The sequence below is a fragment of the Equus przewalskii genome, chromosome 15 (assembly GCF_037783145.1).
Source record: "Equus przewalskii isolate Varuska chromosome 15, EquPr2, whole genome shotgun sequence".
In the NCBI taxonomy this organism is placed as follows: domain Eukaryota; kingdom Metazoa; phylum Chordata; class Mammalia; order Perissodactyla; family Equidae; genus Equus; species Equus przewalskii.
Window position 1 is genome coordinate 22713149 of NC_091845.1, and position 12870 is coordinate 22726018.

Below are 12870 nucleotides of genomic sequence, written 5' to 3' on the forward strand. Positions count from 1 at the left end.
AAATTCAAGAAATTTTGATTTTCTGGTATGAATTTTATGCTACTTTCTGGCAAATATTTGTGAAAGTATTTGGGAAGCCTAGATTTTGCAATGCGGATTCCATTTCCATTTCTAGATGCTTTTATAGGCATTCAAGATGCAGAATCAATCTATCTGGTTACAATGTTGAGATAGGTATATTGGTAGAGATGAAAGCTATATTGGTAGAGATGAAAGAGCCTCTGGATTTTACCTAAGGTTTAATTTAACTTAAAGAATTCATACTAAAGGACCCACTGTGCTGCTGACCTGATAATAGGCCCTAACAACATGTACTCCAGAGAAATGGTTTTGGAGAAAAAACAGATACACTTACAGTACGGTAGGGTAAGTGACAGGAATGTGTCGTACTAGTATGATATACCAGGTAAACCAGAACTTAAGTAGATATTTCCTTTTTATCAGCCTCAGCTGAATAATTCTCAAAAAAAGAAGATGAACAAAAATTTCTTTTTTGGGAGGTGAGCCCCATATGTGACCACTACAGAAGCCCAATAACGGGATTTGACATTTCATCTCACTGACTGTGGACACTGCAGTTATAGTAATGAATTTCTGGTTTTGAAAATATTAGGCTTGGGAATACTGGCTGTGATGGCAGCAAAGACCTTGTGGAAAAAATTCTGCCTGACTACAACTCTTTAAGAAGGGTGTTCTCTGAATTTGGCTAAAGCTGATTCAGGAAAAATAAATGACAAATAAAGAGGACAAGTAGGTTTAGAAAGAACTTATTTACCACTTTAATAGGGCTGTCCAACATTTGGTCACATAGATCATTCTGAAACCTAATTGCTTTAATGGTCTTCCTATCTCTCCAGAAGAGATCTAAATACTCTTAGAAAAAGCAAATCAAACATAGAAAGGGTGCCATGATAAGACTTGCTACAGCACTATGTACTTAATGATGCCAGACTTTGGATTTACTCAGAGGACATTTCTGTAGTCTAGGACAGCTATACAAAGCCTTAAGACATTGTATTTACAGAACTTATTAATACAGGGATCCATATTCTACTATAACTCTGCCAGAGTCTTAATAGCATGGTGGAGCAGCTCCCTCAAGAATCTTCGTTTTCTTATCTGTGGAAAAACTAGTAGTTCTAAAAATATTTTCCTGGAAGAGGTTAGAACGGTTATTATATATCAATTGAATATAAAGTATGGTTATGTAAGCCAAGCTTGCATGCTAATATTGCACAGGGTAGAAAGCAATAAACAGGACGATGTGCTTCCTGGAGCCCTCCAGTAGAAACAGAAGGAAGCTCTTGATTCAATATTGTTAGGATGCCTCAGATTCCAGGAGTCCACCTGTAGCTGGCCTTCCAGTGTGACTGCCATGTCGAACTCTCAAAAGGGCACGTCTTCCTTGCCGATAGAAAAAGAAACGACAACAAAACAAAACACCCAAAACTCAAAGAGGTACACCAGCCGCCTCAAACTGTGGTATTGTTCACTTCTTGAAGAGAATATATAATATTTCAAAATATTATATATATATATACATATATTTCAAATGGTACAAAGTAACTATAGATCCAAATTAGAAGATAGTTGATTTGTCTTCGTAATCCCCAAAATTTTCACTGAGAAAACCCTTTTTTAAAATCCACTTTCCATGGTGTTGCCGAAAACTCTGAGTCTTCTCACTGTAGGATACTTCGTGACACGCAGTAAAAGTACTGTGATTATCTGGTAACCAGTCAAAGTGCAAATAAGAAATCCATTTGGCTTGTAATGTGTTAGATGTTTTAAATTCTTAAAATGTATTTTCTGCAGAGTTGGTTTTCCTTTACTACTACAACAAATGCTTCCGTTAGGTTCTTGGGTGAATCTGAAACCAAAGAAAGAAAGAAATTTCAGGAAGAAAAGTACAAAATGAAGGCACATAGAAAAGTGATTAGGCAGAAAATGAGGACAGCTTGAACTTTTAGGCTGCTGCTTCTTTCAAGTGATCTGAAGTCAAAAATGTTAAAGTCTAGAGAGCTGGTTCTCAAGTGGTGATCAAAGCACACTGACAGACCACCATATTTTTATCAATTCATTAAATTAATTTTGCCACAACTAGGAGATAGACTCTTGGAGCAAGATCTAACCAGAACTGGCTTTACAGGCACGTGACCTACGCAGTTGCACAGAGCGCTGTGGTGAAAAGGGCCCTGCATTTCGTTTAATAACCTGCTCTGGCCATTGAAATTATTGGTAATTTTTGAACACAAGACCCCATATTTTCATTTGGCACTGGGCCTTGCAAATTCTGTAGTCAGTCCTGTGCCTGTCTGATGAGAATTTGAACCGAGTAAGTTATTCCATGGCCTTGTCAAGTTGGCCTGTTGTAAGATGTAAATGGGTGTCATAAAGTGAAGTCATTGCCAAGGTTAGACCAGTTTGTTTAGGAACAAAAGGACCTTTGCAAGATGAGGAAGTGTTCCACTCAAACAATTACATAGTGTTCAAGGGCAATCAAGAGCATCCTCCTATAACTATTGATGCCATTTAAGCCATTTGAATATGGTCCCAAAGACTCTAATATTCAAAAGGATGTGTGCACAGAGAATCACTGGTTTAGAGCATAAATGACGATTCTGAGTTGAAGGTTCTACTTTAGAATTCCAGGACATAAGGGATTTTTCTTCATCATCTCAATTCTTTACGGTCTTAGAAATTGAGTGTTCTGAGTCCAGAAGTGGAGTCCATTTAAAACTTTCAGGGTTAGGTAGGAACAGTAATAAAAGTTTGCATTCAAAAGTTGCCTGGGCCTGGGGCAGAATGTATGAGAAATCTTCACATTTTCATTTTTTTATTCTCTCCATATAAATAATAGATCCCTCCAAACCTTGATTTCCTATATTTCAGTGGTATTTAGCACCTTCTTTTTTCACTGTCTTCTTTTTCAGCAAAAGGAAGGAGAGAGAGACATTTATAAAACTGACCTGGAATTGCCTTTCTTTTATCTCTAGTGACTCTACCTGCCACCCCGACTCCCACTACCTAACCTTAGGTGCTACCCTCCATGGAAGCCCAGGTGCTCTGTCATGTCCACCAGCACATGTCTGAGACCTTAATACACTAACTTTAGATAGTAGAGACTTAAATATATTTATTAGCTAAAGAAATGAATAATTTCACTTGGACCCAGGGAAAACTGTGATAACGTAAGTCGGTTTATTCTTCCTTCCTGCAATCTCCAAATCTCTTTCTCTCTCTCTCTTTTAAAGGCATTTCATGCAAAATGGAGTGGAGATCAGGATTGTCAAGGTTCTCAAAACACTTTAGACCTGCATAATTTTGAGTGAAGCTGCTGGTACTTTACCTTTCGGTAATATAAAAACATCAGCAGTGATTAGAATGGGTGGAGACACGCAAAGTCAAGAGTCGCCATTAGGGCGACGAGGACAAGGAGGGTGTGGACAAATAATTCTGATGGATTTGTGTTGGGCCAGTCACATAAAACACTGATTTGATCAGATGGGTATTGTGGTTAGGTGTACAATCTGAGGTCTGCTAACTTGCCTGTTTAGGAGTGAAACGTCTCTACGTTGGGCACTAACTGTTGATTTTCTCACTAGTCTGAAAGACATGAACATATGGGGTTCCAGGAGATCCAAAGGTGCTTGATACTTCCCCAGGTATTATCCCCGTTATGTTCTGCTATTTTAATCTGCTAATTTTTCTTTCCATGTGACTTTTATTTTCTCTTCATTTCATTCCCTTCCTTTTCCCTCCCCCAAACAAACCAATGTTCGCTTTTCACATGTGAATTATTACAGCATTGTCAAACAGGTTATTTCCTCTTTGGGGAGGTCTGTCTTTCTAAATTAAGCCATTGTTCCTGAAAACACAGGGTACAGATTTGTTCCTGAAAGCATGAGATATAGCCTCTCTAACTTTCAAACTTGTGCTTTTGATATATAAATTTAAAGAAAAGAAATAAACTAATGCGTATCTAAAACCATAGGAAAAAATCTCTAATCAATATTTAGATTGATTAGTCTTGCTACAAACTACCAACAAGGCAATTTAATAAAACAATTGAAGCAATGGTCAAGCATGGACAGGGTTAAAATTTAGCCATAAAACGTCACCCAGATGTGCCAAGCTTCTCCCCAGAAGGGTGTCTGTCATCCTCCAGGTACTCCAGGCTAGGTTTTGGAAAACCTTTCAAGAGTGACTACTTCCTCTCCACAGGGTAGAATTCATTCAGGAAGCTTCTTCTTTGCCTAAGATTTATTGTTCCAAATCTCCTGAAAGTAAAGCCTTTGCCTAATTCTACCAATCTTTCTTTTTTCTGTGTGTGTGTGGTGAGAAAGATTGGCCCTGAGCTAACATCTGTGCCAATCTTCCTTTAGTTTTTGTATGTGGGTTACTGCCACAGCATGGCTTGACGAGTGGTGTAGGTCCATGCCTAGGATCCAGGCCCACAAACCCTAGGCCACCGAAGCAAAGCATGCCAAACTTAACTACTAGGCCACTGGGCCGACCCCTAATTTTATCTATCTTTTCTCCTTCCTTCTGCGGGTTTTATTGTCACCCAGATCCAATTTCCCCAAGGTTTTCCTTTCAATTGTAGCCTGCTACCCTGGCTAGTCCACATTCTGGGGTGTTTGGTTATTTAACTGAAAGAGTGAGTTTCTACTCTCCATCCTCCTTAAAAATGAACATCATAAAAAATTAAATTAGATCACATTTTGAAGCATCTTTTGCTTATCTACGTTTCAAGACCACTGAGAATTTTGTTTGGGGATGATTATTTGCGAAGTAACCCACCTCATCGGAAGGTTTTGAAAAAGAATGATGTCCCAGGAATCTTTCTTACAAATATCTTTATGTTGGAGTTACTTTAAAAAATAACTCCAGGAGGAAACTTTCAGTTGCCATTAACAATTTGGGTATGTTTCTTCAGTTTCTTTTTTTTTTTTCCTGAGAGCAGCCTCCTCGAATAAATCTTACACGTAAGAACAAAAGAGATGATTTTCTATACTTTTCCTTTTCCTTTGATAAGAAGTTGAAGAATTTTTTGCCCTAAAAATTGCCTCTTAGATAAGAACAGAATAGTAAAAACATATGATTCATAATTGAAGTACATGTGTGAATTAAACTCTTTTAAAAGTTAAATTGCTAAAGTCAATATTTGAGGTGTATAGGCATATTTATACTCTGATGGGGAAAAAGACACAGGGCATACTAGAAAAACCAATATAAAATCTACTTTCAGGGCACATGATCTAAGGACTTGTATTGGCACGCCATTTATACAGAATGAAAAGCTCCTGTGTATATTATCTGGACTTAATTGGTGCCTTTTGTATTTAAAAGTGCTTATTTCATTGTAAATTTCTTGTTATGGAAGGGGGAAGAAAATGTAAGTCAGCAGTGGTGTCTGAGCCATCTCAAGGTTTAAAAGGATAGCTTTTTCTAGTGTCTTCTTTTTCCTTCTCTAAAGACAGACTTGAGAATTCTTAGATGACTGATGCGCCGCTCACATGGCGGTAGAGCAGTCTCTTATTTCCTTGCTTGAAATGGATGCACACATCAGAACAGGTACATCCTCTGCTTTCAAACCAAGTACAAGGGCAATTTATTTCTCTTGTACACTCAACTGTCTGGGTTGCATTCAGCCCACCCAGGGCAGTGGCAAACACAGTGTGCTCCAGCCTCTATTACCGTGATCAGATTCCGCACCGTACTTCTGTGATGCCAGAAAATGTCTAGGATGTGTTTACAACATGCCTGATGGTTTTAAAACATACTGTACAGAGGCCAAATAAAAGAGTTACATAGGTCACAAAAAAGTAGCCTTAGCAATTTCTGTGTGTTTTTTGTTTGTTTGTTTATATTCTATCATCCAGAGTCTCCTTGTTGGTACACATATTTAAATCCTGAAATAATTTCACTTGCATTATTGTTCTCTACTGAGTTTCAGGTCAGGAGGCAACAGGAGAGCAAGGCTAACCTTTAATAAAGGGTAATTAGTTATCTTTTGGAATAGGGATGGAGATTTGGCAGAAAATATATCAGCAACATGTTTAAAACAACAGTGATTGGATTCCAATCATAATAGCCAGAATGCAGAGTAGCTTAAAACTAACTTAGGACGGCATCTTCAGATTATTTGGTAAAATCATTTGCAGGCAAAACGTAACCAAAAGAGAAACATGAAATCTACACTCCACCAGCTAATTAAGATGGTTTCTGGGGGTAAGTGGCATGAATGAGGCTCATTTTTGAAAACTCTCTTCTGTAGGCAGTTCATTGAAGTGAAATATGGTGATCCACGCTGAACTTCTCAGGTGCATGCAAATGCATGTTGACAAGCTAGGATGGTCCAGGAATCCCTCCTGGCTGCAAGCCAAGGAGGAGGTATGGCCATTTACTGGTTAACGTGGTCAATAGAGGCAACTATATTTGACACACAAAGAGTCTCCCTTATTTTACGTATAAAAAAATGTTTTATAGGGTCTTATGTTTTATGCATCATAAACCTTCAAGAACCAATTTTATTTTTTGAAAAGATAATGCTGAGAAGAAAGATCAAATTAAGACTCGTAACACAGGGGTTGAAATCAGAGGATACCCTTTTAAATTTGAGTCATGCTTTTGGAAGACCACAAATTCAACATATTGGGATTTGTAACTGGTGGAGCTTGCTTTAAAAAATACCCCATGCATTAAAATACATACACACATAACAGGACTGATATTCACATGGCACATATGACCACACTGTTTTTAAACTATTGACATCCTTTTGTACTAGTGAATAAACAGTGTCTTAAGTGCCCTGAGCAAACCTCCCTCCCCACCCCCATAGGACTCCCAGACTTCCTATGGTCCAGTATCTATAAGGTCAATGGCTGACCGAGCTGGGCCTCTATCACCTGCTCCAACATCATGACACCAGTTCTGATGGGTTGGGTAGCCTCACCATAAAACGTGGTTATATATTTTGAAGACAACTCCTGATTTAACCACAGAAATCAAGGAAGGATTATTCACATCACAAAAACCTTTCACTTCCCTAAGAGATAATCAAAGAATTCCTTTAAAGAACCTTTAGAAAATGGCTATACTTAAATGCAGACCTTTTCAGCAAACTACCTGGACGAATTAGATAACACCCTTATTTTATTATCTATTCTGAGTACCATAGAAGTTGGATGAATTATCTGAATAATTACCTCACTGCTCCTCTTCCCTTTGGCAACCTAGCTTTGCTTATGAGTCAGTAACAGAAACACTAAACTTCTCAGCATGGAAAAGTCAAGTTCAATCTCTAACTTCTTGTTGATAGATGGACTCTGATCTGAATGGTTAAGAATGGCTTCTGTCAGGGGAAAGGCCTCCTTCTTTCCTGTTCAGAGCTTCTCTGGGTGCTGTTTGTACAACACAAAGGCAAATAGTAGTTTGTAACATGCACGAGACATTTGAAATAGATGAAATAGAACTTACTCTTGTGGTCTTAATTTTATTGCCTGTCGCGCACATCCATCCGGAATTATCAGGGAGTGTCTTACATTCTTCTCCCTCTAGACAGGGCTCCATCTCACACCACCATTTCCCAATCACTATGGAGGCTGTACAAAAACAGGAAACAAGTGTGTTTGTAATTTGTCCAAGCAACCTGGGCCCTGGTGCTGTGTCCCTCTGCAGATATTAATGTTCTTCGAAGCACACTAGGTCCTCTCTAACCTTCCATGGCTGCCTAGGAACACTCTATTACGAAGAATAAGATTTTAGTTTATAAATCTTACAATGCAGATATAATTATGATGTCTGGTTTCATCAAGCCACATTTCGTCCAAAATTTCCTTGCACGATGAAAACATATGGAATGAGGAGACTTACTTTTTGGAGGAAACTTGTGTGTTGCTACTTTGTGTAGATCAAGGATCTTGTACTATTTCTTTTCAATGAAGGGGCCAAAAGTGCTAAATGTCCTTGACAATGACTGAGCTGTACTTTTCAGAGGCCAGTTTATCCACCCAGCATTAGGGTTTATCCCCCAGCCTAGGACCTTTGAGAATTTCAAAGGCCAACCAGAAGAAAAAATGAATTGACCAAAAGTAGAACAGAAAACCTGCAAAATAAAAGCCAAGAGTAATGATAAATGAAACTATTTGTTTTCAGTCAAAATGATGTTTGATATGAGCTGTGGTTGTCTTTTAATGCGTTTGATATGATGTGTGTGGAACTTTCAAAAGCTGAGCCTCTGACAGAACAGCCCTACTTGTCAGGGTGACGGCAGCGATGACCACAACAGGAAGCTGGCAATGAATTTAGTGGATGTACTTACAGTACACCATTTTTGGAAAATGAGATTTTATAAAACTAGTGACTAGATTCATTCAATGCAAATCAAGAAACTCCACACCCTCTTTAATGCCCCGAGTGAAAAATTATTTCTGTATGAGCATCAGTCATTTCTGAAGCTCCTCAAGGCATTAGTTTTTCACAGATCCTCCTGGGCTTTTCCATTCAAAATCCTCAAAATGTCTACCAGTATTTCTTTTGGAAGACTTTCTGGTTGGCTGTTTTTACGCTGGACTGGAACTCAAGGTTTTTAGATACTTACCTCTCAACCCCTCACATCCCAAAGATGAGTCCCCACCATGATGTTTAATTCTCACAATGACAAAGAAGCCAGATGACATCTGTTACCCTCACAGAGGATTCCTATTAAAATGGAATGGAGTAGACACTGCAGGTAAGCAGGAACACAGTAAAATTCTCTATCCATTCACTGTTCACAAGAGGCATTAGATTCCTAACTTAAAAGTAGAATGGTTTAAACATCTAGACATCTATCTGCACTCAGGTTTCCCTCATTCTACACTTTTCTTTCTTCAGTTTTTTCCTCTTTCCACTTTGAGTAAAAATTACTATGCAGGATTATGTATGCAAAATCATACCTACTCTATTATATGGTCAATTTAAGGACTTTTTCAATGGTAATTTTGCCTACTTTTGATTTATACCTTGTAAGTGGACCAGACCAAACCACATAAAATGCAACTCTATTGGACCAGACCAAACCACGTAAAATGCAACTCTATTGGATATGGCAAGCAAATATAGGAAGTAGAATTTTGCAAGGTCACACGTTGCTTAAACGACGGGGCTATGTTCTGACAAATGCACTGTTAGGTGATTTCATCATTGTGCGAACATCATAGAGTGTACTTATACAAACCTAGATGGCATAGCCTACTACGTATCCAGGTGATATGGTACTAATCTTAAGCAGCCACCATCATAAGTGTGGTCCGTTGATGACTGAAACATCGTTATGCGGTGCATGACTGTACATAGTTCTATCCATGTGCAAGACAAAGTGATATTTTGGCAAAACAAAGAACAGTAACAGAAGACACAAATTCTCCCCAGGGTACAAAATGATTATGAGAGTTTTTTTTTTTTTAATAGCAGGACTCTGCATCAGGATCCAGAGTAGAGGAAAATTGCAGTCGTGGGTTTTTACCAGCAAATAGAAGAAGCACATATTTTGGCAGCAAGAAAAACATATGTAGTGTTGAAAGGCAACAAAAGTATGTCCGGACTTCCCATGGACGTGCTTGGGGACATGGTTGGAGGTCCAGTGCCTGACTCTGCTGCCCTGCGGGAGGCTCTGGGGCTCTGCACCTCCCCAGCAGGGAAAGTCTCTGCTCACCATTAGCAGGGAGGCCCCGCCCAGAATCCAGAACAAAGGGAACCCCCTGGGGGGGCAGATTCCCTGGCACTGCACCAGACCGCCAGCTGCTGCTGGGCCCACAGTCTCCAGCACACTGGTGGGTGCAGGGGGTGCCTGGACCTCCCGTGGACGTGCTTGGGGACTGGGTGGAGCTCCAACACCCGGCTCTGCAGCCCGGGGGGATGCTCCAGGGTCCTGCACCCCCCAGCAGGGAGGGCCTCTGCTCGCAATTGGCAGGGAGGTCCCGCCCAGCATTTGGAACACCAGGAAGCTCCCTAGAGCAGAATTCCCCACAAGGCAGCAGCTTACAAGCCACCACCAGGCCCACGGACTCTGGCCATGTCCCAGACGAGGCAAGGGGCTCCCAGAGATGCCGTGAGAGTGGAGTGGGGCAGAGTGGAGCTCCAGTGAAATGGCTACGTAGCCCAGGGGGGAACTCCAGGTTCCTACAGCAGCCTCAGGGCACAAATCCACGCCATCAAGCAGTATGAAAAAATATATTAAATCTCCAGAACAGAAGGAAAATGATAAGCACCCAGAAAACAATCCCAAAGACAATGAAATCTATAACCGAAATGACGATGATTTCAAAACGGCCGTTATTAAAAAACTCAACAAGTTAAAAGAGAATTCAGATAGACAACTCAATGAGTTCAGGAGCTACGTCACAAAAGAGCTTGACACTATAAAGAAGAACCAATGAGAAATACTGGAGATGAAGAACACAATGGAGGAGATTAAGAAAAATCTGGACTCACTGAACAGTAGGGTCGATAATATGGAGGACAGAATTAGCATTTTGGAGGATAGGAATATAGAAATGCTGCAGACAGAGGAGGAGAGAGAACTAAGACTAAAAAGAAATGAAGAAACTCTCCAAGAATTATCTGACTCAATTAGGAGATGCAACATAAGGATTATAGGTATACCAGAGGGAGAAGAGAAGGAGAAGGGGGCAGAAGGCCTGTTCAAAGAAATAATAGCTGAGAACTTTCCAAACTTGGGAAGAGAGATGGAACTTCATGTGACAGAAGCCAATAGATCTCCAAACTTTATTAACGCAAGAAGACCAACCCCAAGGCATATAGTGGTGAAACTAGCAAAAGTCAATGACAAAGAGAAAATACTAAGGACAGTCAGGCAGAAGAAAATAACTTACAAAGGAAACCCCATAAGGCTATCAGCAGATTTCTCAGGATAGACCTTACAGGCTAGAAGAGATTGGAATGAGATATTCAAAACTCGGAAGGACAAAAACCTGCAGCCAAGAATACTCTACCCAGCGAAAATATCCTTCAAATATGATGGAGAAATAAAAACGTTCCCGGATAAACAAAAGTTAAGGGATTTCATCGCCACAAAACCTCCTCTTCAAGAAATGCTCAGGAAGAACCTCATTCCTGAAAAATCAAAAAAAGGAAAGGGGTTACAAAATCCAGAACAAAGGAGATAAGCAGAAGGACAATAACACAAAGTAACAGCTCTCCATCAGGACAAAATGCAAAAGAACCAGAAAGCAAGTGATAAAATGGCAACAGTAGGCCCCCATGTTTCAATAATCACTCTAAACGTGAATGGATTGAACTCTCCAATCAAAAGGCACAGAGTGGCAGGATGGATCAAAGAACAAGATCCAACAATATGCTGCCTCCAGGAAACACACCTCAGCCCCAAAGACAAACACAGACTCAAAGTGAAGGGATGGAAGACAATACTCCAAGCTAATAATGAACAAAAGAAAGCAGGTGTTGCCATACTTATATCAGACAAAGTAGACTTCAAAGCAAAACAGATAAAGAAAGACAGAGGGGCAGTATATAATGATAAAAGGGACACTCCACCAAGATGACATAACACTTATAAATATATATGCACCTGACACAGGAGCACCAAAATTCGTAAAGAAACTATTAACAAAACTAAAAGGAGACATCAACAGCAATACAATAATAGTAGGGGACCTCAACACCCCATTAACACCAATGGACAGATCATCCAGACAGAAAATCAACAAGGAAATTATAGAAATAAATGAAAAATTAGATCAGATGGACCTAATAGATATATATAGGACACTTCATCCAAAAACAGCAGGTTACACATTCTTCTCAAGTGTGCATGGAACATTCTCAAGGATAGACCATATCCTGGGAAACAAAGAAAGCATCAACAAGTTCAAGAGGGTTGAAATAATATAGAGCATCTTTTCGGATCATAATGCTATGAAACTAGAAATCAACTGCAAAAATAAAGCTGGGAAAGGGGCAAAAATGTGGAGACTAAATAACATGCTACTGAACAAAAAATGGATTATTGAAGAAATTAAAGAACAAATCAAATATTATATGGAGACAAATGAAAATGAAAACCACCATACCAACTTATTTGAGCCACAGCAAAGGCAGTCCTAAGAGGGAAATTCATTGCAATACAGGCTCACCTCAATAAGCAAGAAAAATCTTGAATAAACAACCTCAAATGACACCTAACAAAATTAGAAAAATAAGAACAAACAAAGCCCAAAGTCAGTAGAAGGAGGGAAATAATAAAAATTAGAGCAGAAATAAACGATATTGAAACAAAAAAGACAGTATAAAGGATCAATGAAACGAACAGTTGGTTCTTCGAAAAAATTAACAAAATCGATAAGCCCTTAGCCAGACTCACTAAGAAAAAAAGAGAAAAGTCTCAAATAAATAAAATTAGAAATGAGAGAGGAGAAATCACAACAGATACTGAAGAAATACAAAAGATCATTTAAGAGAATACTATGAAAAACTATATGCCAAAATATTGAACAACCTAGAAGAAACGATAAATTCTTAGACTCATACAACCTCCCCAAACTGAATCAGGAAGAAATAGAGAATCTGAATAGACCAATCACAAGTAAAGAAATAGAAACAGTAACCAAAAACCTCCCCAAAAATAATAGTCCAGGACCAGACAGCTTCTCTGGAGAATTCTACCAAACATTCAAAGAAGATTTAATACCTATCCTTCTCAAACTATTCCAGAAAATAGAGGAAGATGGAGCACTCCCTAATACATTCTATGAAGCCAACATCACCCTGATCCCCACACCTGACAAGGACAACACAAAGAAGGAAAACAACCGGCCAATGTCACTGATGAACATAGATGCA

At 39.2% G+C, this 12870-nt stretch overlaps 1 protein-coding gene across 2 annotated transcripts in view; it reads right to left on the bottom strand.

Moving 5' to 3' along the window:
* Window positions 1-755: 755 nt before the first annotated feature.
* The window catches only part of TAFA1 (TAFA chemokine like family member 1), a 465746-nt gene continuing 453631 nt past the window's right edge, over window positions 756-12870 (bottom strand). For both annotated transcript variants that reach the window (XM_070576859.1, XM_008517666.2), the window contains exons 4-5: window positions 7486-7610; window positions 756-1870 (exon numbers count right to left, since the gene is read on the bottom strand). In XM_070576859.1, coding sequence (XP_070432960.1) covers window positions 1853-1870; window positions 7486-7610 — 143 coding nt within the window. In that variant the 3' untranslated portion in view covers window positions 756-1852. The remainder of the gene's footprint in view (window positions 1871-7485; window positions 7611-12870) is intronic.